This window comes from Barbus barbus (genome assembly GCF_936440315.1).
Source record: "Barbus barbus genome assembly, chromosome: 28".
NCBI classification, from domain to species: Eukaryota; Metazoa; Chordata; class Actinopteri; order Cypriniformes; family Cyprinidae; genus Barbus; species Barbus barbus.
In genome coordinates this window covers 12909413-12935745 of record NC_136756.1, presented here as the reverse complement: position 1 = coordinate 12935745, position 26333 = coordinate 12909413, and the positions used below count along the sequence as shown (strand labels likewise).

The following is a 26333-nucleotide window of genomic DNA, read 5'->3' as shown; positions in this document are numbered from 1 at the left end:
TGGACTTTATATTTAAAAATTACCTCAAGTTAGCATCAAGTAGCTAGTTAGCTAGTTAGCAGTTATCACCAGCTAACTATTTTTTTTCAAATAGACTATTATAATTTTGTAATTCTAATTATTGATTATATTATTTTTTTTAATTTCAAGGTAAAGCTGCCTGTACTCTGATTTTGCTGTAAATGTTTAAAGCAAATTGCTTTGTCAGACTGGGAGGCATTTTACCCCACCCCTTAAAAATCTAATAACAGAAAAACTCTGGACATTTTTCATACTTGGTTTATAATTTATGTCATTGTCACTAAAACTATGACAACTTTTCTGAACACATTTAACTTTTGTTTCACTGAAGAAAAAAAAAGACACGACCCTACTGTTTTTATTGTATTTTTGATTAAGCATATGTAGCCTTGGTGAGCATAAGAAACTTATTTTAATTATTATTATTATTACTACCAGCTTTCGACCAGTAGTGTATATTTGTCCACATACTGTAGTCAACATCAGCAGTTGATGAGGGTTAGCTTCTTGACACGCGCATGCGCACATTAAGCCTCTGGTGTGAGGACAGATCGGTAGTGCGCATGCGCGTAATGCACACACACGTTTCAAGCTTTGTTTGGAAAGTGACGACCAAAACAGCGCAGTATACGACTCTGAACGCGAGGCGTCACGACCGTGTCTGTTCCTGACAGTTTCCCAATCTAATTTAGTACACTTGATGAAATAATTTTTAACAAAGTGTTAACATAATATCAAGATGACAGTAACTTTGTTTTTATTAACAAGTAGGTAGCGAATACCGATCATGACCGAAGTGTCAGATTGTTTGGGTGCAAAGCAGCGGATGGGAAGCGATATACGGGTCCAGTTGTCCTGTGCTGGGCGCACACACGGATACCTCACACCCTGTGGATTTACCGAGCGGTTTTAAAGTCTATTCGCGATGGAAATCGTTGGGAAATTCGAGTTCAGCAGGAAGGACTTGATAGGACACGGCGCTTTTGCTGTGGTGTTCAAAGGAAGACATAAACGGGTAACTTAACGCTAAGATGTACATTTCGTACAGTTGAGCTGTATAATGCGGCTTTTTATGTGTGAAAAAGTACTCTACACGAATGTCATAACGTAAATCGATGTCTTTATTCACAGAAACGTGATTTTGAAGTGGCGGTGAAATGCATTAACAAGAAAAACCTCGCCAAATCACAGTCGCTCCTTGGAAAAGAAATCAGGATATTAAAGGTGAGTTTCCTAATTACACTTTGGGTGCGTTTGTGTACGCACAATTTTGCTTGCTATACTTTTAATGTTATTCATTTAATTAATTATTTATCTATTAAATATCCTCAGATATATGGTAAACATTATGAAACTCGACTTCTTGCTATCTGAAAGGCTTCTACATGAGCCAAACAATGTTTAGCTATTTATATAAAAAGTGTAAAGGGTTTGGCAAATATCACCAGCTCCTTATATAAACAATTGCATCTATGACTTCTGCTCATTAATGTATTGAATGTGTGTTTTTGCCAGGAGCTGAAACATGAGAACATTGTCAGTTTACTGGATTTTCAGGTATGTACCTACTAATTGTTTGCTATAACTCGGGCAAATGTTGTTGTTCGAGGTGTATGTGTAAGCCAGCTGTGTTATTTTAAGTGATTTCTATTCTGTTGAAACATACAGCTTTTTCCATGTTTACTAAAGACATTTATAACTGGAATATAGCATGGCTCAGGGTTGATATTATGGGTGCAGTTCTCTTCATCTGATTGGTTAAACGTTAAGCCCCGCCCCTGAGTAATGATTTCATGTTGCATTCACTTGCATCAGAAACAGTTGAATCATTATCTGATTTTAAGCTGGACTCCATGAGAGGCACAGAAAATGAATCATCTCAAATATCTCTTGTGGCTAAAGTACTAAAAGTAAACAGGCAAGAAACAATGGCAGCCGTGGCAGGTGTCTATATGTCTGCTGAAGTATACACCTGACACCTGTGCATGCATTAGCCAGCACCTGCCAGTCCAGCACACCCATTTAACTGCCTGTCTCTATCATTTGCATACAGAACAGACGTTTTCTGATGTAGGATACCCTTATCAATGTATCTTAATGAATAGAGGACCGGGCTCCAGGCAGTCGGGCTGATCTGATGACAGGTGGTTGTCTCAGAGGTGGAGAGATTAAGAGACACAACACATTGTGTGACACCTTCCATACTCCGGTGTTGTGCCCTTGAGCAAGTATGACGGGTTTACTTCAGATTGTTTGTACTGTTAAAATACCCGAAGACAAGATAAAAGAACAAATGAAGTTAAAAAATAAAATGAAAATTATTGTATATTAGTTTAATCACATATAAAATTCTTCTTATATAATCTAAAATATATAATTTTATTTAATAAATGTAATTATAATTTATATAAATTAAAGAGAAAAAAAAATCAAAATAAAACACAACATAATATTTACCTGTATCTCATTGACCGACAAAAGGAGAGTGTGAACATGTTAATGTTTTGTTAAATTATTGAAATATGAACTTAAAATCTCAGGGGGTGCTTTAAATATATCATAAGTCAAAAGGGGTTCGGTTGACACAAATGTTTGGAAATCTCAGATCTAAATTGAGGTACAATTAAAATAAATTGTTAATGAAATGAATATTTTTAGTGTAACCGCATTACTTTACTGCACAAGGCATCTAGTCCCAGATTGCTCTTTTAAATTGTAACTTTTAACTGAATTGCAGTTGAATGAACCACCCTGCAGAGTCAAACCTCTCACCACAATATCCTCATAGAATGACCTGACAGTGAATACACACTAATAATTCATGCTCACTCCATCATGCTTCACGCACTGTTAAAACCAGCACAGGAGCATTTGATACTATACAAGCCTGCAATTATAGGACCACCCCCTTTAACTGGCTCCAGTATCAGTCTAATTTGCATCTGGCCAGCACTTACAGGATTTGTTTTGGGTTTGTCCACCAGGGTCGATCAGCTGCTCAGCAGTGGATCCACCTGACAGCACAATGGGCACAGGTGGATGGAGGCTGTCCTGTGTGAAAACTGAACAATAGCACAGGAAATGACACTTGTGCTTAGTCAGTGAAACTCAACTCTCATATCCCACTCATGGAAAGCTTTAACTTTGTTCGTAAAGCTTTATGTTGTTTTAGTCTTTTGTTGTTGCAAAACTCCTTTGTATTGTATGCTAATCGATCATAATGTTTTGACGGTTGTCTCCAGGGCCTGGTAAATATGTCTAGAGAAGATAATTTAAGTGTATTTTGCCCTGTGTGTGGTCTATAGCCTTGGGCAGGGCTTTACTTAGTTGACTTTGCATTACTGCTGATGGCCTGGTTTCATTTCTCACCGGTTCAGCGCGCGCGCACACACACATGCAGGGGAAGCTTAACGTTAAGCTTTTATCCACAATAATTGTGTCACACTTATAAAATTAGCTGTTACACAACTTTGAAGTCATAAGGGGCTGTTATCTTTTATGAAACAATTTATTTTGCTTGTGTAATATGCTATTTAAACAGACATGCTCACTAAAGCACGCTGCTCCCAGCACTCTGTCACGTTGGCCGGCTTCTGATCTCTACGTCAGTCAGCTGTGGGTAATGACACCTCCTGCTTCTGTCCTGACTGCGGCGACACGCAGGGCCTGCATGGACATCAGCCAAATGGGACTTTTGTTGCACAAGAAGTGGGCCATGTAAATGCCTCATTCAAACTGGTCACCATGGCTCTTGGTCTGTGTGTGGACATATTGATCTGCTCCATTAAACCTTTCAGGAGCAGAATTTCTACAGTAAAGTACATAGACATGAAGGGGTAACAAACCATCTAGAAAGGATCCACATCAGGTTTGATTATGCAGGCTAGAGGTCAAAGGCCATTTTTGAGATGGTTTCTCCTAGTGACTATTGCACTATAAGAGCCTCTCTGTAGTCTTGATTTGGTCAGTAAAGAGCATTTTGTTGCACTGTGTGTGCATTTATTTTGTGCACTGATTAGCATAAAATCATAGTATCTTTAATAGTCTGAAACAGAAACGTCTTTCAAACATGCTTTGTATACAGACGGGGGTTTGAAATATGGCCAAATATATTATTATTAAATGAACACAGTAGGGCATCCACTTGATTCATTAATAATAATAATTATTATTATTAATTATTGTAAATATTACAATTATGTATATTTATGTCATTATTAATTATTTGTAATTTGTTTCAAATAAATACATTAATTACAGAATTATTAACAGAATTATTAAATATAATAATAATTATTATTATTATTTAGTAATGTTTTTCTTGTACTTAATACTCATAAATTTGTAACGTTATTGTAAATAATTTTCAATTTTTAAAAATAATTTTATAATTAGTAGTAATACTTAGTTTGGACTTTACATATGAAATACAGCAGCATATGAATTAAGCAGTTTTATTTTTAGCTTCAACAGACTGTGTGAAACCAAGTTCTGACCAAAAAATATATATATATAGCTATGTCATAACCTGCCGTGCATTACATTTTCCTGCCCTACGTACCCAATAAAGTTTACACAAAATAAAAAATGAAACATAAATAAATAACTCACTCACTCAGAAGCAAAATTAGACATTTCTGTACCTGAAAGTGTGCATGCAATATAACTTGTCATGAAATGCAGGCACACATTGTGATTTGTATTAGTTTGTTTGTGAGCTCACGCTATAATAACAGACTGTTCATAGAAAGCTTAGGTAATTGAAGGCTTTGTATGATGAGTAAGTGTGAGTCAGTGACATCTGTTGTGAGTCCAACCCAGGTCTTTTTCTCAACTAGACAATGAAGAGTTCGTGCCATGGCTGTCATATAGCATGTTGCTGGGTGTTTCTTTAATGTAATTAATTGTAAATGTTTAATGATGAGTCACATGTCTCTGTCTGCAGGAGATATCAGGATGTGTCTATCTTGTCATGGAGGTGAGTCAAGATGGCGAGCTGCACCTCTCACATACCCACTGTAAATCTGTAGAGAAGTAGAGAAAAAAATCAGAGGTCAAATTTCACCTCCCCTTGCAGGAGGTCCTTTATGCTAAACTTAATTCAAACCTCCCTGTTTTTATTGTCAGCATAAAGCCATTTGAAGCCCTTGTGTTATTGTGATTACTCTTTCCTTTGAAGAGAGTTTTTGTGTTGACTGTACACTTACAGTGTTTGTCTGTCTCCTCTTACAGTACTGCAATGGAGGAGACCTGGCTGAGTATTTACACTGTAAGTACACTAGCCTCATTTCAACCTGTCATCTGTAATTCACCATTATATTTGCCACTGATTGTTACAAATTAGGAAATTGTTATTACAGATTATTAAATGGATAATTGTACAAGTGAGGTGTCTAATTTTCCCATGTTATTATACCTGCTTGGTCTATTTCTGTAGCTGGTCAGAGTAGACATGTTTTAGTGCAGGTTTTATTGTAGAACCTTTGCACAGAGGCTCCACAACACGACAAACATTTGAACCTGTATGCAGTTGTTGACAAATTGAGATGCATCAAGAATACTGGCCAGTACTAATAATTATTTTCATTTCATGGTTGATATTGTTTATTGTTTCATCGACATCATAAAAATGTAAATACTAAAAAATAATGCCAGCTAATAAATGCAAAGTAAAAGTGAAAGTAATGTTAGGCATCACAACATTGTAATGTACACTGTGAAAAATTAATATTCATTTTTAGATTACATTTAACGGTGTTACTATATTATTAGTGTTTTTACAGTGTTTAGATAGTGTTAGATAATGGCAAAGATTATCTAAATGTAAAAATATTGGAAATGGCCATGAACATTTGAATATCCAATATCAGACAATATAATTATTATTGATGAAAAAAATTATAATATTGTCCTTTAACTGATATGGTTATTTTAGTTGAAATATACTAGTATTGTTTGTTTGGTTTGTTTTTTATATTTTCAGTTAGCTATTATTTTTAGATATTCTTTTTTTTTCTTTTTAATTTTCATCACGTTTTCATTTTAATTTGATTAACTAATATATATAGATATATATATTATTTCAGTTTTAGTTGAATTTTAGTTTTTATTTATTTCTATAAATTTTAGTGCTTTAACTTTACTTCAATTTTAAAGTTGTTCTGAAGTAAAAATGTCAATTTACTTCAATTTTAATGCTTCAATTTCATCTTATTTCAGTTAGTCACCAAAGCAACATTTCTGGTTTTGTTAGTTTTTTTAATCTAATATTTACATTTTATTTTAGCTTTATTTAAATTAACAAAAATGTTTTACTAGTTTTAATGAATGATAGGAACCATGCTTGATATATTATGCTTCCATATCGTTTTTAGGATACAATTTTTGCATCGTCTGTTCATCAACATCTTTTTTATTTACAAAAGGATGATGCACCCTAAAGTTTGTATAATAAAGATTGATTGTTAACAGAATTTTAGGCCGAAGTCAGTTTCTCGAAGGTTGAAGCCTTGAGCTTTCTTTGGTCTTGGACTTACTCTTGAATCTGCAGACATTTTCACCAAACAAACAACTTGCCTGACTTTCCTGAGAAAGATAATTCAGGACCTCTGAGAATAGCTTGCTTCACACATGTGCTGCCACAAATAGAGCCCCTTTGGAAGTGGTCTCATCTGCACACACACACTTCTTCGGGGGTTAAGTCTCGTCAGGGGTCGTGTTTGCCTTCACCCACTCACTTCTTGCCACAGACTCATAGGCACAGACCCAAGATCCCCTGCTGAAACTCAAGCCACAGCCTGACCTCATTCACCTGTCAGTCTGTTTTCTGCCCTGTCCTGCAGTGGAAAAACATGGGGGCTAAAAATAAGACTGCATGAAACAAGCATGTTTTGAGGGGAAGGAAAGAGGTGACCTGAGAGAAAGGGGTTTTTGGAGGTGGATGCCAACCAGACTGTTTGTTTTTGGTGGATCCTAACTCTTTTATAAATAATGATGTTATATCCCACAATTCAAAGTGTTTTCTTAAAGTAGTAAACCGAAATTAAATCAGTTGTTGCTAACTCTTTCTCCATAGCTAAAGGCTCTCTGAGCGAGGACACGATCCGTGTGTTGCTTCAGCAGTTAGCGGGAGCCATGAGTGTTTTAAGGAGTAAAGGCATCATCCATCGTGACCTGAAGCCCCAAAATATTCTTCTTTCATACAGTACTGGGCGCAGGTCCAACCCCAACAACATCTGCATCAAACTGGGTAAGTGTGCTGGGACAAAGTACACCTTCTACTAAAGGAAACACAAAGACTAGTTAGTATCAGTTTGTACTGATTATGAGGCTATGAGATTATGAGTTATCAGCTTTGGCAGTGCTTGGTTGTGGTGTTTTTGTTCTTGTGTTATGACTGTGGTTTGTTTTAGGTGTTGACGACGTTGTTCTGTTTGCTCTTGAGTGTTTTGTAGACACTACGTGTCACTACACAGCTGTGTAAAGTCAAACAGCTAAAAGACACTCTCTGTAAACATTTGTGCACCATCTTTCACTACCAAAACAGGCGCTCGAATTTAGTCCTTACATTGATTTTTCTTTCTCTCTCCAGCTGATTTTGGCTTTGCACGGTATCTGCAGGGAAACACTATGGCTGCTACACTCTGTGGCTCTCCAATGTACATGGTGAGTGCTTTACTTCAAGTTCTGAAAAATAGGGCTGCATGACTTGGAGAAAAGTCTTATCGCTATTTCAATTTAAAATGTGATTTAAAAACATAGCATTAATTCGCTCTGAGACACTGAAAACACCAGATCATGAGCTGCATGTGTGTAAAAGAACACAGTGCTGCGCTTCACTCTAAAATGCTCAACACATGTATTTATTTAATTAAATTTCAGCCTTTCATATTCATGTAGCCCTACAAGAAATGTACAGTATGTCACAATAAAGTGCTGATTTTATTTACCAAAATAAAATAACCAAGTATAAGATATTGAGACTTACTCTGTATGACTTACGTCAGATATTTCTGAGTGACTACAGCAAAATACTGAGACTGCTACTCGTCTTGTACATTTTTACAGGCTCCTGAGGTCATCATGTCACAGAATTATGATGCCAAAGCTGACCTGTGGAGTGTAGGAACCATCATCTACCAGTGCTTGACTGGCAAAGCCCCATTTAAGGTCAGTAACAAAATAGACTTGATGTATGACCCTGATAGAGAAAGCATCTTTTAACCTGATGGATTCACACTCACACCTCCCTTCCTTATGTGTGGATGCTTCTGTGGTCATGGTTTTAAATTTTCCACTATATATTCTTGGACTTCCTCTTTAAACATTGTGGATTGATTTAATGGGAATGTTCACTCAAAATTAAAATCCTTTCATCATTTACTCATCTTCATGTCTCTGGAACAGACCAGAATTTAAGTTGTTATTCGCTAAAGAAATTTCATGGAAGAAAGTTTTCTAATTATTTAGTCTTTTATGGTCACCAAGGCTACATTTATTTAATCTAAAATACAGTAAAAAACTAAAATATTGTGCAATATCACAATTTAAAATAATTGCTTTAAAATTGTATATTTTAGTTTTAGGTTTAAATGAATATTTTTGTATTATTTTATGTATGCCTAACATTATTGTTCAAAACAGCATTTATTCAAAATAATAATTATTGCTGAATAAGTATTTATAAGCATAGTATTCATTTCTTTAAACAAAAAAAATACAAACTTTTGAACAGTAGCATATTGTTATTAAGGAGAAATGCATGCAATGAGTGTTAGTTTCTAGTGCGTCAGTCCTTATTGTTCTGGACTGCTTCAATTGCAAAAGTGCAACTGGCTGGCACCCATTAGCTATTTATACCCTGTAGAGTCTGAAACATGATTGTGACATCTTACTGATAAACAAAACCACATGCCTCTGCAACTAAACACACCCTCTGGTTTACTAACAAACACCCGTACACACCCATACATACACACATATCCATCCACATGGGTGGCTTCTCTGTAGTTTCACTACCAGAACGGGGTGTTCTTCTTTTTTCTGTGTGATGATCATATTGCAAAATATGCATGTGTGTGTAGTTTGTTGCTGCAATACTTCCACTGAATATTGCCACAGGCTGGTCATTAGTTTGTTATTTTAATTCATAACACAATCCTGAAAAGGTGATGTGTGTGCCGTTAAGTATTATTTGGATTCTTCAGCTAAGCTTTTAGCCAGGTGCTGCTATTAGCAGGGCTGATTTGTGGGTAAAGCTTACCCAGTTGACCTCTGGTCATACAGCTTGCAGAGTCCAGACGGCTAACATGTGAACCCCGTCTGATCACACGGTCACAACTGCATCTATTTATGGGTTTGTATTTTTAGCTTTCAGAAAGAGTTGGTAATTTATTAGGAATTCCTGACAGTCCTGAAAAGCAATGTCAGTCTGTGAATGGGTCAAGATGGGTCACTGAGCTCATTTAGAAGACAAATCAGTTGTTTCTATCCTAACCATTGTGTTTATCTCTTTATGCTTGTTCCTGCAGCCATTAGAAAGCCTTTATGATTTGTAGAAACAGACGCTCAAGTGTAAGATTTAACCTCAGACCTGGAAAAAATGTGTTTACATCCCAAACAGCCAGAGTTTGCCAAAATGAATGGAGTTATACCATGTGATTAAACTACTCACCACAAACTAAAACTCAGTATTGTCCTTTAAAATTGTTCAGATGATCAATAAGTAATAACGATGTCAACAAAATTTGTCAAATTCTTCTTCTATCTAAAATCTTTTCCAGGCAAGTACTCCTCAGGAACTGCGGCAGTTCTATGAAAGAAACCGGAGCCTGAGTCCCAGGTAAGTGACCCTGAGGACTGTATGTTAGTCATCAGTCAACATGATCCAGTTTAGTTTGGGCACAACAGGCGCAAAGGTCCCTGGTGTCATAAATTTGACAACTTCAGATTACCTTTCAAAAGTTGTTTGGGGTTGGTGAGATTTTTTTTTTTTTTAATACATATTAATATGTTTGTTCAGGAATGGTGAATTAAACTGATCAAAAGTGACAGGAAAGACACTTTATTAATGTTACAAAAGATTTATATTTCAAATAAATGCTGTTCTTTTCTTTTCATGAACTTTCTGTTCATATACTGAGATGTATCTCAGTTTCTACAAAACGGCACAACTGTTTTTTGAGCATCAAATCAGCCTATCATAATGATTTCTGAAGGATCATGTGACATTAAGGTCTGGAGAAAAATTCAGCTTTGGCATCACAGGAATAAATCATATTTTAACATGCATTAAAATAGAAAAAGTTGTAATAATATTTCAGAATATTACTATATTTATGTTATAAATATATTTAATTATGCATAATTACAAGTTTTATCAACCCCAAACTTTTAAACAGTAGTGTACCATAGCTCATATTTATTTGTTATGAATGCAAGGTTTTTGATAATACGCCCACAGGATGGTGCAGTAGAACGTGTTTCCCTTTCTCTCATTGTTTTTTCCATATTTCACTCCTTTTCATTATTCATGGTAAAGTTTTATTTATTTATGTAGACTGTTGCATTGTTTAAATTCATGAGTATGACTTTTTTACTTACTCTGTCAGCTCAAAGTGCTCTTGCACGACAGTATAAACATACGCATGTGACTGTGTAGGTTGTGATTCCTGTCAGTGTCTAACTCAGCTGCTTTTCCCAGTATTCCACGGGAAACCTCCAGTCACCTCAGGCACCTTCTACTTGGGTTGCTGCAGAGGAACCACGGGGAGCGCATGGACTTCGGTCAGTGAACAGACGTGCACAATCACACACTTGTCTTTACAACAACCGTTAGAAATCATAAACTGAGACATTGCAATTTCAAGGAAATTATTATAATAAAGTGATTATGATCTATTCTAGACGAATTTTTCCACCATCCTTTCCTGGAGGCTAGTACATCCATGAAGAAATGTAAGTTTGTGATGTACATAATTTTGTTTATGCATATCTACTGTAGTTTTGGTTACAGTAAGATTTCAGTTTATTCATTTTATTCTTAGCCTCTCCAGTGCCCATGCCCACCTGTCCCAGATCTGCCTCCGGGAGCTCCAGCAGCGGTTCCTCAACCTCTCGCCGCACTCCTACTCGGGTACCACAATAACAGCACATGATGCATGAACTTTATGATCTTTTTGAGGTGTACTGTGATTTTCATGCTCCATATTTAGTGCATACAGTAGCATATAGCTATACTACCATTAAAAATTTTGAGGTCAGTTTTTAGAAATTCATACTTTTATCCAGCAAGGATGCATTTAATTCATCTAAACTCTAAAAAATCTAAAGTGACAAGATATTTATAATGTTACAGTGTTAACACTGTTCTTTTTAACTTTCTATTCATCAAAGAATCCTTTTGAACAGTAATGTATATGAAGTTTTTTCTTGATAGTCTGAAACTGAAGCTCCGAGGCCCCTCCCGCAAACGAACCCCATACCTTCTCCAGGTTCCCTGGTGAAAGACTCATCTTCTTCAGACTCTGATGACTATGTAATGGTGCCGGCTCAGTTCACCAGTAAGATGAGCTTTGACCTACTTTGGATTATGTAACAAACAAAACCGCTTTATTTGCACAAATACTAAATCTCAATCTTATAACTCTTGCAGGTGAACTAGTCAGTGCAGGAGGGCAGGACAGTCTGATGCGCAGCGGGTAAGTGGGTTTACATTTTTGCCTTTAAGTGATAAAATGACAGGGCTCACGCACATAGCGTATATAGTTACATGTGGCATGCTCCTCAACTGTAGCCTGCACATTCAGATAACACACATGCGCAGAAGCATTTTGTTTCTGCACTTAATATAACGGTTTGCATGCTTGCCAGCATGTCACGTGTCATGAATATTCATTTTAAGGGTGTCAGTTGACTTTTTGACCTGCTGACCATTTTTATGGTTCTGTGAAGAGGGCTGTTTAGGCATTGACACATTTGTGCAAAGAAACAGGGAAGACCTTACAGTCTAAGACAGCAAAAATCACTTACCTTTCCACAATAAGTTTACAAATATATTCTAGCAGGATTTTTTAACATACGTGCTTGTCAACTTATGCATTTATGACCTAGTTAAGAGACTAGTTAAGATGTACTTGTTTGTAAACTACCATTCAAAATTTTAAAGGTCAGTAAGTAGTTTTTTTTTTTTTAAGAAGCCTCTTATGAACGTTAAGGTTGTAATGATTAAAATACTGTAAAACAGTAATATTTTGTAGGGCTGGGTATTGTGACCAATTCTGCGATTCGATTCTTATTTTTATGGTTTCGATTCGATTTCGATTCGATATCGATTAGCTATCAATATTTCATTTAAAATGTTAGTTTTGCAGACATGGGATCCATATTTTGATATAAATGCTGGTAACTGAAACTCTCCTACTTAAGTTTATTACTGAAATACACATCTACATTAATAATAGGGTGCACACAGTTGTTTTTTTTACGCAGTCCCCTACTACCATAAATTATGCAGTCGAGATTCCCACATTATGTGGCCCAACCGGAGTGCAATGGCCAAGCCTCGCTCTGGGTGAACCGCCTTCTTGATCATGGTGTCTCCCCTGCCAGGTAAGTATATAGATGGTGACACCTTCAGGACGAGAGGTGAATATTCATATCCTCTTACGTGAAGCAGAAGAATCGATTCGGGGATTTCCCGAATCGATATCGTTGCGTTAAACTGAAGATCGATTAAAATCGGAGAATCGATATTTTTTACCCAGCCCTAATATTTTGAGATATAAAATATAAAAAAATATTAAAGTTTTTGTTTAAAAAAAAAGTAATTTACTCCTGTTTTAGACAAGTATGAACGATTCTTTTGCAAATCCATCGGAATCAAGATAATTTTTAACAAATTCTTTATACATTACAAATAGTTGGAAAGATCATGAAAATCAGTATTGTTACCGTTAACTGAAATTGCTATTAAAAATAAAAAAAAAGGTTAATTAAAGAGAGAATTTAATTTAAACTGAAAAAATATACATTTTAGATGAAAAAAAATCATTTTAACAAACTAAATTCAAACTTAATTTGTTCGTTTTTTAAGTTTAAATTGAAGTACTAAAATTGTTACAACTAAAACTGAATTAAAAATTACTTAAAGTTTAGAATTTTTAAACAGTGTTGTAATTATATATTACTGTTTACATGTCTTTGTACTATTTCTAGAAGCTCACAGATGCGTGTGGGTCGAACACCATCATCCTCCCCATCTGTTAGAGCCTCCCCAAGCCCTTCCAGGTACTGTGTGTGTTTTAGTATAGAGATCAGCATTTAATACTGTAAAAACAGACACTCTCTCTGAAGGCGAGCAGCTCACATTAAACAATAGGCTTTGTTTGCATGTGAGAAGTGAGAGACAGCTGTCTGAGTTGACGTGACCGGAGAAAGCGGGAATTCTAGAGATGAAAGTAATTCACAGATCGCCAGGGAACAAATGGTTTAATTTATGTTTGTGCATAACTTATGTTTGTCAATCATTCACCCCTTCTCTCTCTCTCTCTCTCTCTCTCTCTCTAGGCCTCTGGAGTCGTGTGCCAGTAGTTACGCTCAGTCCGTGCCTGTTCCAGTGCCGACACAAAAACACAACTACCAGAGGATGGAGCAGAACCTACAAGTGTCTGACAGGTTGGGTTTATCTCTATTTCGCTCTCTCTCTCTTACATGAATTAGATACATAAATGCATAAATGCGTTTGTGATTCCCTAATGCATTTCCTTATTTCTCTAATTTCAGGACAGCAGCACCTGTACAACACTGCTGCTCAAGTGGGGTTCCAACATGTAGGAGAATCGGGGGTTCTCCAGAATCAGGAGGATCCAGACCGTATCTACCCTCACCACAGGGTAAATAAAGCAGCTCACTGCAGACCTGTGTTTTGATTTGCATATTTTACTAATAGAGGAAGAGACTCTAACTGTAGTATTAGTAGGAAGCTGGAAATAACAGAAATCTTATGCAAATTTAGGGTTAGATCAAAAATTATCAAAATCATTTTTGAAAACCCTTAACACATTAACACAGTTATGAAAATCAGTGTTATTTTTGTTAACTAAACTGCTATTTAAATTCTTTTTGAAAATTGAAATGAATCTGAAATACAATATAATTATTAAATGAAAAACTGTTGCCTTGCCAACTAACTGATATAAAACTGCAAACTGCTAAATCTAAAACTGAAATAAAAAAATAATTACTTTTTTTCAAGGATATTCAAAATATCTGTAAGTACTATAATAAAATATAAACAATACTAAGATAACAAGGGTAGAAAGTCATTGGTCAAATGTGAGGAGACTGTGTGTTTTTGTAGATCATAGAGCAAATACTGATGTGTTGTTTATTCCTTTTTCAGTGGGAAATGTTGCTGAAACACCCAATCAGCCAGAACCTGTTGGCAGCAGGACGGGGTTGCATACCGCAGGTAAAATACCATTTCACTGCATATCAATTTGATTTTTAATACTCCTGATTGTAACTTTCCAGCTGTCTCTTTGTCTCTCAGCTGTGTATAAACAGCCTGGTCAGGTCTCTCCTCTCTTCACTGACATCACAGCCATGGACAAAAACCTCACCCACAGACTCAGGGGTCATCGGCACAATCCAGAATCCGTCGTACACAGAGTGAGGAGTGAACTGTAACATAACATAACATTTAACATAGAGCTATGTATAATACATGATTACCTCATTTAAAACGCATTCATCTGAGTATTTGGCCAATTAATTAGGTATGATATTTAGTTATAATTTTTTTAAGGAAATTAATACTTTTTTTTCAGTGAGGATGCATTAAATTGATCAAAAGAGACAGTAAATATATTTCTAATGTATGTGTATATTTCAAATTTTCAAATAAATTCTGTTCTTTCTATTTATCAAAGGATCCTGAAAAAAATGTATCAAGGCTTCCACAAAAATATTAAGCAGCACAACTGTTTTCAACATTGATAATAATAACTGTTTCTTGAGCAGCAAATCAGCATATTAGAATGATTTCTGAAGGATCATGTGACACTGAAGACTGCAGTAATGATGCTTAAAATTCAGCTTTGCATCACAGGAATAAATAACGTTAATAAAATAGAACACAGTTATTTTGAATTGTAATATTTTACAATATTACTGTTTTTACTGTATTTTTGGTCAAATAAATGCAGCCTTGGTGAGCAACGTCTTTCAAAACATTTAAAAAATCCCTGAACAATAGTGTAATTTGCATTTTGTCAAAATTACTTTTATTGGAAACAAACTTCCTATATATGTGACTACATTTCATTTCAGTGGGATTTGTGTCGGCGACCCATCTCTGGTCAAACTCCAAGTACAGCGCTGGTTCAGAGAGGCCTGATCACCCGAAACAAGACCATGTCTGACCTGAAAGATCTGGCACAGTACCCGGCTACAGGGCCCCGCGTGCCACTTCTCAGGCCAGTGGAAAGAAGGGACACCGTCAAAAGGTATTAGTCAACTTGGCTTTAGTTGAGGGTGAAGAAAGCTTGTGATGCAGTAATGATGATAATTCATATTTAATAATCAGCACTGGAATCACTGCTGTGATATGATTGCTGTTAGATGAGTTTGTTCCCTAGAGCTGTGTTTATGGGTCATTTGTGTTGTAGGACATTAAGTACCGGCCGTCTCTCAGATAAGCTACTGAAGGCTGTGTTTGGACATCAGTTTGACAGTGGCAGCTGTGAGAGCTTAAATTCAGAGAAACCCATGGACACAACAGGTAGAGCTCTTTATTTTCTTTTATTATTATTTTTCTTTTATTTTCTTTTATTTCTTTTATCCAGTAATCACAACTGACTAGAATGTTATTGAAATGTTGTGTAAATTCATTTATAAGTTTTCTTTATATCTGCAGGTAGTCATAGATAATGCTTTTAAAATTCCATGCTGTTTAATATGGCATTGTGTCCTGATCTCTCTAGCACCCCCTTGTGTCAGTGATGGCACAGAGCTGGGCTCAGGCAGTCCTGCTGGAGTTATGTTCATGCTGGGCTCTCCTGAATATGGACACACACCTCCTCACACCACTCGACCTAGACGCTTCTCAGGTGACACTTCCATTATTTTACTTTATGAGATTGAAACACAAGTATTGTATTTGCATGTTATACTCACAATGCCTCTTCAATTCACCACATTTGCTGTTGAAGTGGGCACTCCCAGCTCAACAAGTCCTGACTGGACCTACGGTCATTTGCACGAGGCTTACAGCTCGCCTGATAGTCTGCGATATGGTTACACAGATGCCATGGCAACAAACCTATGTGAGGGTGTGGCCTTTGTGCCACCTGAACTGCCAGAGGAGACGCTCATGGAGGTAAAATAATTGGGCTATACATTATGTATGAAAGGATACAGTCATTCAGACAGTCAGCCAGATAGTTATCATATTCAAATACTGACTGTAGACTGACTGTACATTATCCTTTACCAAATAGTTACCAGATATGAATGAATTGTATGATGTGAAAGACACAGATCTAGCACAAATATGTAGCAAATCAATCGCAGTGGTATATAGCAGTCAATTATACAGTCATTATGCAAAAACACACTACTGTTTTGGGTTGATACGATTTTATGTTTTTTTTTTATTTAAAATGTTAGTTTTGCAGACATGGGATCCATATTTTGATATAAATGCTGGTAACTGAAACTCTCCTACTTAAGTTTATTACTGAAATACACATCTACATTAATAATAGGGTGCACACAGTTGTTTTTTTTACGCATTTTATATTGATTTAAAGAACAATCAAAAACATACATCCACATATCAACACAGCTAACAACACATCATGCATACAGACATTGTGCTTTTACATTGTCTACATATAAACAAAGAAAAGAGAGAGAAAGTAACATCAGCAAATCACAAGCAAAACCTGACAGCATCAGCATCAGTTTGTCCACTTACAGTTATACTTGGTTTTGGAGATAATTTATGAAAGGACACCATATGGCAGTGAACATAGACCCGGAGCCCTTTAAATTAAGTCTTATTTTTTACAAACTCAGGAATTGTAACACATCTCTGGCCCACTGTTTAAAAGAAGGGGGAAATGACTGTTTCCAATTAATTAAAATCAAGCGCCTTGCCAAAAGAGAAGTAAAGGCAATGCAGTCCAATTCACTTTTTGAGTATTATTTTTTTTAAGTATCATTTTCACATACAATACCAAAAATGGCAGTTAAAGGATTTGCAGAAACATCTTTACAAAATATTCTAGAATAAGATAAAAAAAAATGTGACCAAAAAACAGACAGACTAGGACATAGCCAAAACATATGGGCTAATGTAGCAGGGGACTGCTTACATCTTGTACAGATGGGGTCAACAGAGGGATACATCTTTGCCAGCTTGGCCTTGGAAAGATGAAGTCTATATACCACTTTAAATTGAATAAGGCTGTGTCTAGCACACATAGAAGATCCATTAATTCTATATAAAGCCTCATTCCATTCCTCGTCCGTCAGGTAGATATGAAGGTCCAGTTGCCAGGAGTCTCTCTGTGTATTTATAAGAGTGGAAAGATTTTATTATGCTTTTGAAATAAGTCTCTTATGCTCATCAAAACTGAATTTATTTAATAAAAAATACAGTAAAAGAGGTAATATTGTGAAATATTTTCATGGTTTGAAATAACTGTTTCCTACTTGAATATATTTAAAATATAATTTATTCTTGTGATGGCAAAGCTAAATTTTCAGCATCATAACTGTCATCATTACATCATTTTCAGCATCATTTACAGTCTTCAGTGTCACATGATCCTTCAGAAATCATTCTAATATGCTGATTTGGTACTCAAGAAACATTTATTATTATTATCAATGTTGCTTAATATTTTTGTGGAATATTTCTTTTAAAGATTTTATGATTATAGAATGTTTTAATGCATTATTGCTGAATAAAATACTAATTAATAATAAAAAAAACTACTTCTGACCCCAAACTTTGGAAGCTGTATTATGACCAAAGAACTTCATTACTGACCAATCAGAACTGAGTAAACTAGAGAGCAAGTTATTTAATTGTTGTTATTGTGGCACTTGGTATTATGTGTTTTATTGAAACAGAATGTGATGTCTACCTCTTCTTCACCACAGGAGGGGCATACAGACTTGCTGAGCCAACTGCGCTTCATTTTAGCCTTTGTCCACTGCATCACAGAGGTCGCTGGAGCAAAGGACAGTGGGATTGAAAGGAATATGGCACTTGATGCTTCATTCTTAGAGCAGAGCGTGGTGGCTGACCAAATCAGCCTGCTGAGCCGTGAGTGGAGGTGAGATATGACTCAGTCACATACGTAAACACACACACACACACGTTTAACGTGATATGTACACTATACACTAAGTGATGTGCACATGTGTATGTAGCTCTGCAGAGCAGTTGGTCCTCTATATGAAGTGTGCTGAGCTGCTGTCCTCTGCGCTTCACACAGCGATGGCTGGGGTCAAAGAAGGCAAACTCTACCCATCAGGATCTGTTAAACAAGGCAAGTCATGGAAAGTTAGAAAACTAGAAACAGCCTTTATATAAAATAGAAATGTATTGTACCATAGTAAATGTCTTTGCTGTTGCATTTGATCAATCAGAAATTTCATATACTGCAATTAAGACATTCATTTTGTGTTATGTACTTGCAGTAATACGTAAGCTAAACGAGATGTATAAGAAGAGTGTGAACTCCTGCCGTTCTCTCACTGAGAAACTCCAGCTCTTCTTCAGCAGCAAACAAAGACTGATGGACCGCATCAACAGCATTACTGCTGAGAGACTCATCTACACACACACCATTCAGATGGTATGAACAGATTTGTATTATGTTTCTTATAATATAAGGAGAAACAGATGAATATAATATAGAGTATGACTTGCATTACTTTCTTATGTGATCAGGTACAGACGGCAGCACTGGATGAGATGTTTCATCATGGAGAAACCTCTGTAGAGCGATACCATAAGGCCTTACTGCTGATGGAGGGTCTGTCCTTAATTATCACAGAGACTGCAGATCTAAACAATATCAACAAATGTAAGTATGACACGCATAGACTACCATTCAAAAGTTTGGGGAAATAAATTAATACATGCATTAAATTGATCAGTAGTGACAAAGACATTTATGATATTAGAAAAGATTTCTGTTTCATAGATAGATAGATAGATAGATAGATAGATACATGGCTGCTGAAAATTCAGCTTTTCTGTCACAGGTACAAATTTTTAAATATATTCAAATATAAAACCGTTATTTTAAATTGTAAAAAATATTTGACTCATCTCTGAGTTTTTCTGTCTGTTCTATGTCTGTAGGTAAACAGTGTATTGAGCGACGGCTCTCCTCCCTCTAGCCCAAAGGATGTGTGTGATGAACCCACGTTGTTTTTGCTCTGCGTCAAACCCACAACATCTACATCTCATTTCATCCCAGTTGCCATTTGAAATTCTGTAAAAGGAAAAACTCACACTCATCCACTTATTAAAAATGTGATATTTGGCTTCCAAAGCCAAAAAAGGTGAGAAAAGACTTTTTCATAATAGACAGAGATGAAATCTCTATTGATATATGTATATATAAACAAAAGCAACATCTGCAGACTTAAACATCTATTTTGTTCATTGTAAAAGAATATTGAGTGAATCAAGATGCGTCATTGGTTGAATAGATGTCATGTTTAAATGCTTTGACCGTTGAATTTACACCAATGCGTGGTGACACTTCCTCAGAGATTAATTTAATCTTATTTCATGTTAAAGCCAGTTTTGGAGTCTGAATGAGTAACAGCTTGGATGCTTTTAATTCTATCGTATTAAAACATGCCTGTAGCATTAGTCTCATGAAGTTACACGCAATGATCCTGTTTTTGATCATATTCTGCATGTTTTTGCATGATTCTGAGGAAATAATGGTTATCTGCTGGAATTAATTATAATAATGACTAATAATTAAACCTCTGTGGGCACCAAACCATTGTTGAAATAGCAGCAGGTGGTGGATGTGAAGTATTCAGTGTTACTTCTGTAAGGCTTTAATGTGGCAATTGACCAAAATTGTGGCAAACCTTTGTAGACCTACTGATAAAGACTGTCAGTTTCATGTTGTCATATGAGGCTGGGAAAATAATACTTGAGATTTGTATTATATTGACAATCATACGCTTATTCATGTGTGTGTAAAACAGTGAAGCACTTTATAAACACATATGCCTTCTGGATGCCTAAAAAGAACCACTGCAGAGACTAGCCTAATGGCTCATTTTGGGTTAATTAACACCCGAAAGTCAAAGGAAATGCAATACAAAGACAGTCAGTATCTTGTGTGTAGCATTTTATATTGATCTGTTTTAGCTGTCAGTCTGAAAGTGGTGTTTTAGTTTTCAGTTTGAATTAGAATCTATTGCAAGTAAAGGACTTTTGCACAGTTTGCTGGAATGACTAGGTCTTTAGTTTTTGTAGTGATTTGATAGTGCCTTAAATGACCTAGCTTTTAATCTCACTGGACACTTTTGAGACTTACAATCTGTTATACTTCCAGCATTTCATATCATATTCATTCATTACTTGCACTATTGTTGCATTTTCCAATGGCGATAAATCTAAAGGTGATTTTTAACTTATCTGATAAGTTTTTTTAAGGCATTTAGACAGAATTGTGTGTGGTAGAAAGATTAAGATGAATGCACACGAACATTTTTTTTAAATAATAGTGATGTTAAATTGAGGACAATTGACAATTTTGTATATGTTGTTACAGTATTTATGTGTGTTCTGGTATTTTTGTCATTTTATTTCCATTCGCAAAGCCTAAATGAAAAATATGTGCAGAATGCATGTGGTATGGGTGTGTGTAATTGAATAAATTTCACTTTTATATTTACTTTGTGTATGTTGATTCATTTCGAAATATGCTATGAAAAGTCTTGTCTTTAAACGGTTAACGTTACTGGAATTGTGGGTCTGGAATTACTAACACAAATTTAACAAAGTGTTTTTCCTGGTAAATTTTTACATTAAATAAGATAAGTTGTAGGGCTAATTCATATGGTTAAATATACATATAATTTCGTCTAATTAATAAATTCTCATAATCCATGCAAAGTAGTAACTCGTGCTGCAGCGCTGCAAGAAAACGAAGGGAAGCTAAACCTACGATAATCCCGCCCACACTCATACGTCACGCTTTCTTTCTGTGAAGTGATTGGGCTAGAGCCCGTCAGTCAAGGAAACGTCACGGACTGAGTCGACTGTTTCCGGGTATTCAGAGAAGAAAGAAAAAAATCAGTCTATCGCCATGTTTCACAGAGAAATATCTGTCAAACGCTTATAACAGTTTTTTTGAGCGTTGTGTTTGTGAGGTGTTTTGTGATTTAGACTCAAGATAGAGCTACAGTGGATGGTCGGAGCGCGGGACGGTGATTTTCCAGTAAGTGGCGCGTGTTGATGTTTGTGTTTAGCAGGCGAGCTAATGCTCAGCGAGCGGAAACTCAAACATATTCTTCTCTGTATGTTCGCATAAACTACACCACTACATATACTTAAAGAACACACACGGGTATGTTAAACGTGTTCTCACTGGATAAGAATAGCTAGGTGTTGATAAGCGGAGAGTGGGTGGGTTTGTTAGCAGTAGCAGGCTGTGGCTCACTATATCAGTCAGCCTTTAGAGCAGAGAGGGCTTTACTAATAATTAACACCGTGTTGTCAATTCCACAGCGGGCATTAGTACCCCCCGATAATACCATAATTACTAGTGTAAAATCTTAAAAAGTTAATACGGGGTTAAAACAGAGCAGGAATCTGTCAGGTTTTTCTGTTGCGTTGTTTCATATTTTTTTTTTGACAGTGGCAAAATATTTAATGTAATAACAGCACTTGTAGTAATTGTAATTGTTTTAGCTAAAGCCTTTGTTGCCATGGTGAATTTCTGTGATAGATGACAGTCAATAGCTAATCGATACAGTATTGATTGTACTGAACGGTCAGGTCATTTTTTTAAAACAGCTTTACACAAAATCTGGATGTTGATGTTTATAATATTTTAATATCCTCATGCCTTATAGTCGCATTTAGAAGATTTGTGCAGGCGATGATGTATTTACATTTTGCAACAATCAAGTTGATATTTGCTAAATTGTCAGTATGCTGTATGTATAGATATATTTTTTCATTGATTTGTGAACATTGTAACGTTGTTGCTTCAGATTGGAATAGATTTGCGTAGTTTCTACGATCAGACCCTTGTTCTTGTAATAAGCACACTGTAAATCACCTTGGATGAGTGATAGATTTACTAATTGAATACAATTATTCTCAATAGCTGATAATGATATTTAGACGTCAATATTTTGAGTTTTGAACAAAAATATGTAATAAAAATTATTGATGTCAACTGACACAAGGAGGTAATAACACTTAAGTTTATTACATGGTCATTATATGAGGATGAAAAACTTTCATGCATCAAAAAGTTCATAAAGACATTGTAAAAGTAATCAATATTAATTTGAAGAGACAGTCGCTTTATAATGATGAATTGATTTACTTACAGCTATTATTCACATATACACATTGATCAACGCATAGCCTGCACATAGAGCACATCAAATATTGTAAACAGAAGCTCAGTCATGCTTGCATGACCTGTGAGAACAAACCTCATGTTTCTTAGGCGTCCATACCATATTTAAAAACCGTTGTGGAACAGTGAACTTTAAATGGAGGGACAGAAGTCTCTCAGGTTTCATTAAAAATATCTTCATTTGTGTTTTGAAGATCTGAAAAAAAGTTAGTCCGGTTTGAAATGACATAAGAGTAGGTAAATAAATTTTAATTTTGTGTATACTATTTCTGTAATTGGCCTGAGCTATATATTGGTCTGTCTCTACAAATTATTAATGACTTTTTAAAATGAGGTTTAGTATGAATTTCTATATCTTTGTCCAGCTGAAATATTTGCACGGTAGAAATATTGCACTGTTGTCTCCCCACAGAGTGTCTTTTAATACAGTTGAAGTGGCAAGCAATGCACCATGGAGGAGGCCCACCAAATATGCAGAGGAACCTTCAGAGATCCAAGTCCCTCACTGGATCTGAGGCAGAAGACCAACAGCAGCAGCAACAAACACCACAGCAGCCCCAACAACAGCAGCAGCAGCCCATGCCGGTTACCCAACAACAGCCGGCAAATGCCAATCACCCCCAGTCACCGGTGACATCTTTTGCTCCATCCGCCAGTCCCTCGGCACCACAGTCTCCCAATTACCAAATCATCATGAGTCGGAGTCCGGTCACAGGCCAGAACATGAACATCACTTTACAGAACGTGGGACCAATGGTTCAGGGGAACCAACAGATCACCCTCGCCTCTCTTCCACTGCAGAGCCCAGCATCCCCTGGCTTTCAGCACCAGCCCCAGCAGTGGAGGTTCGAGCCCGGGTCTTCATCTTACGTGGTGACATCACCCTTGCCCCAGACAATGCAGTCTCAAAGTCCGACCCAGCACAGTCCGGTCCCCATACAGGCTGTGCCCAGGCCGAACGCTCCTGGTTCGGCTCTGGGAGTGTGTGGTCAGAGCCCGACGCGATTTGTGGAGGCAGGTATAATGGTTAGGCAAATCAACTTGGGCAGCCCACCTGGAAGTGGTCATTTTATGTACCAGGATGGAACAGGATTGGCTCAACTGGCTCCGACAACAGCAGGAGCCATTCAGCTGACCTCACCTGGGACTGTCAGAGAAAGACGCCTGTCCCAGCCGCACTCTCAAACTGGGGGCACCATACACCATTTGGGGCCGCAGAGCCCTGTTGCGGCAGGGGCTGCTCTCCCGACATTGGGCAGCCCTGGGCACATCACCACCTCCAATCTGCCTCCTCAGATCAGTAGTATCATCCAAGGCCAATTAGCGCGTCCCATGATTTTTGAGAAGACAGCGCAAGGCGTTGTGGCTGGCGTGGCGGCCCCAACGGCGGCCTCTTTTGGGGTCCCATCCGCCATCCCACCATCCAGCCCATCCAGGAGCAACCCTCCCCAGGGCTTCGCCAACCAGTCCCTAACTCCCACCAGCATGAAGAAGATGCAGCCGAAGAAGCTGGAGGAGATTGCACCCTCAAATCCAGAAGTGGCGCAGTTGAGGAAGCAGTGTCTGGAGCAACATGCAAAGAAGATGGAGAGTCTGAAGGAGGTGTTTAAGGAGTACCTGATTGAGCTCTTTTTCCTGCAGCATCTGCAAGGAAACATGATGGACTACCTTGCTTTCAAGAAAAAGCCCTGTGTGCCTCTCTTCACCTACCTGAGGCAAAATGATCTTGACCTTGAAGATGAAGAGGAGGAGGAAGAGCAGTCTGAAGTCATCAATGATGAGGTAAGAAAAAAAAAATGCATTTGGCTCTTACCTACAATATGTTTTCAAGTATGTCACATGACCCTTCAGAAATCATTCTTATCTGCAAATTTGCGCTGTTGTGCTGCGCCATATTTTTGTGGAGGGAAATCTTAAAAGCACACACAGATTTTTACTGTCACCTTTTATCAATTTAATGCATCCTTGTTGAATAAAAGTATTAATTTCTTTCAAATTCTTTACCCCCCCCAAAAAAACTCTAAATATATATCAATTCATTAATGAATATATATTTTTAAGTAAATGAATAGATCAGTATTATAAAAATAATCATCATCATGTGATGTCTTTTCTTTGTATGGAACTCTTGCTCTCTTTTTCATTTGGAAATGTCAAGATGTATTTTTCTCTGGCTTTGTATCTTTCATCTGTTTCTATGACAACCTCTCAGGTGAAAGTAGTGACTGGAAAGGATGGACAGACGGTTACTCCTGTTGCTATAGCTACACAACTCCCACCCAACGTGTCTGCAGCGTTCTCTGTTCCGCAGCAGTTCCAGGTGATGGAGGCATCCTTACTAGAAATGTGAAGGAGGAATCATTCAGAACATTTACAAAATGTTAACATTCAGTATGATAGTGCTTTCATTATGTGGTTTGACAGAACTGTGATATTAGACATAATCAGGCAAGCTTTAGTTAAGGTCACCAGTACTGTTGTTGCTGTGTGTGAAGGAGACTCTCACTTTGGTTTGTTTTCTGTCTCATAGACCCATGCCGGGGTGGCAGGTGGCAGCATCTCGAACCCTGTGGACATGGAGGCTTTCAAACGGCAGCAGGCCATGGCACAAGCAGGTAGGGCGACGTTGACGCAGGGCAAATGTGGAAGTCTGTTTTGTTTTCATTTGTTTCTTTATTCCCCCATTTGTTTTCTGCTTTTCCGTTTGCTGTTCTTCTTTTTTTTCTCCCCTTCCAATTCGCTTCTGCTTTCTCAGTATTCCAGCATCTTTTCCCAGCTCTGTGTTTGAAGCCTGTAATGCAGAAAACGGGGAGCAGAGCTTCCCAACAGCTACCTGCTGGTGTGCAAACATCATTGCCATGTGCCAAGTGTTATTTCTCCTTCTTTTGGTTTTTCCTGTTCTATATATAATTTTTTGGGAGGGAGGTTTTTTTTTTTTTTTTTTTGCGTTTTGAGGGTATTGTGTGTTTTGCATCCCAGATCAGGCTAAGAGGTCCCGGATGGAAGTGGGTCGGCATGGGATGATATTCCAGCACCCCGCTGTAACTCCTTTAGGATCTCCCGGCGTTCCCCTCCAGCAGCTTATGCCGACAGCGCAAGGTAGGAGCGCCGTTGCGTCTCGGGACAGATCCGCTCTTGTGACCGTTATTCAATGCTGCTGGAGGTCAGGGTTCATTCCAGAGTTCCCAAAGTTGATCCCACCTTTTTTTCCAAGCATCATCTACCAGTTGTGATCCACTTGTTGGGACTCCGTTCAGACTTATCCCTCATTTAAAATCTTTCTCTAAGCGTCAGAGGGACAGCTGGGCAGAAGATACAGCTGAAGATCAATTTGGAAGACATCAAATTTTTTCCATTTATGATTTGCTCATTAGTTCCTTGAGCCATTCACCTCATCCGTTTATGTTCTTCTTTGCCATATTGGCATCTCTGATTTCATCCAAGGCTCATCAGATGATAAGCCCCAAACTGTCTACTGGGATGTCCTATTTCACATAGTGTTTGTTTTGCGTTTAGTTGTTTTTATAGCTGTTTTTATAGTTGACATCTCTCCTGATCCTACAAAGCTCCTCTTTCACTTCCCTAAATTCACTGCATTGTCAACTTGGAATCTAAATGCATTTTCAGTCTTGGTTCCCTTCATCTAGTGAATTATTTTCGTTT

General features: G+C 37.1%; 2 protein-coding genes across 7 annotated transcripts in view; both read left to right on the top strand.

Moving 5' to 3' along the window:
* The first annotated feature begins 577 nt into the window (after positions 1-577).
* ulk1a (unc-51 like autophagy activating kinase 1a) lies at positions 578-20969 on the top strand. The gene is made up of 28 exons (XM_079383017.1): positions 578-1036; positions 1153-1245; positions 1537-1578; positions 4967-4999; positions 5254-5290; positions 7097-7270; positions 7613-7686; positions 8089-8190; positions 9804-9862; positions 10724-10806; positions 10927-10977; positions 11067-11155; positions 11459-11582; positions 11675-11720; positions 13237-13308; positions 13588-13695; positions 13804-13913; positions 14423-14491; positions 14573-14691; positions 15352-15527; positions 15690-15802; positions 16005-16130; positions 16233-16399; positions 18193-18368; positions 18466-18584; positions 18736-18893; positions 18989-19124; positions 19406-20969. The coding sequence occupies exons 1-28, from the start codon at positions 947-949 to the stop codon at positions 19441-19443; spliced, it is 2784 nt and encodes a 927-aa protein (XP_079239143.1). The 5' UTR covers positions 578-946; the 3' UTR covers positions 19444-20969.
* A 338-nt stretch (positions 20970-21307) lies between these two features.
* Positions 21308-26333, top strand: part of LOC306848347 (E1A-binding protein p400-like) — a 43296-nt gene continuing 38270 nt past the window's right edge. For all 6 annotated transcript variants that reach the window (XM_079382836.1, XM_079382840.1, XM_079382838.1 and 3 more), the window contains exons 1-4: positions 21308-21515; positions 23083-24452; positions 24883-24990; positions 25201-25285. In XM_079382836.1, the coding sequence (XP_079238962.1) occupies positions 23115-24452; positions 24883-24990; positions 25201-25285 (1531 nt within the window). In that variant the 5' untranslated portion in view covers positions 21308-21515; positions 23083-23114. The remainder of the gene's footprint in view (positions 21516-23082; positions 24453-24882; positions 24991-25200; positions 25286-26333) is intronic.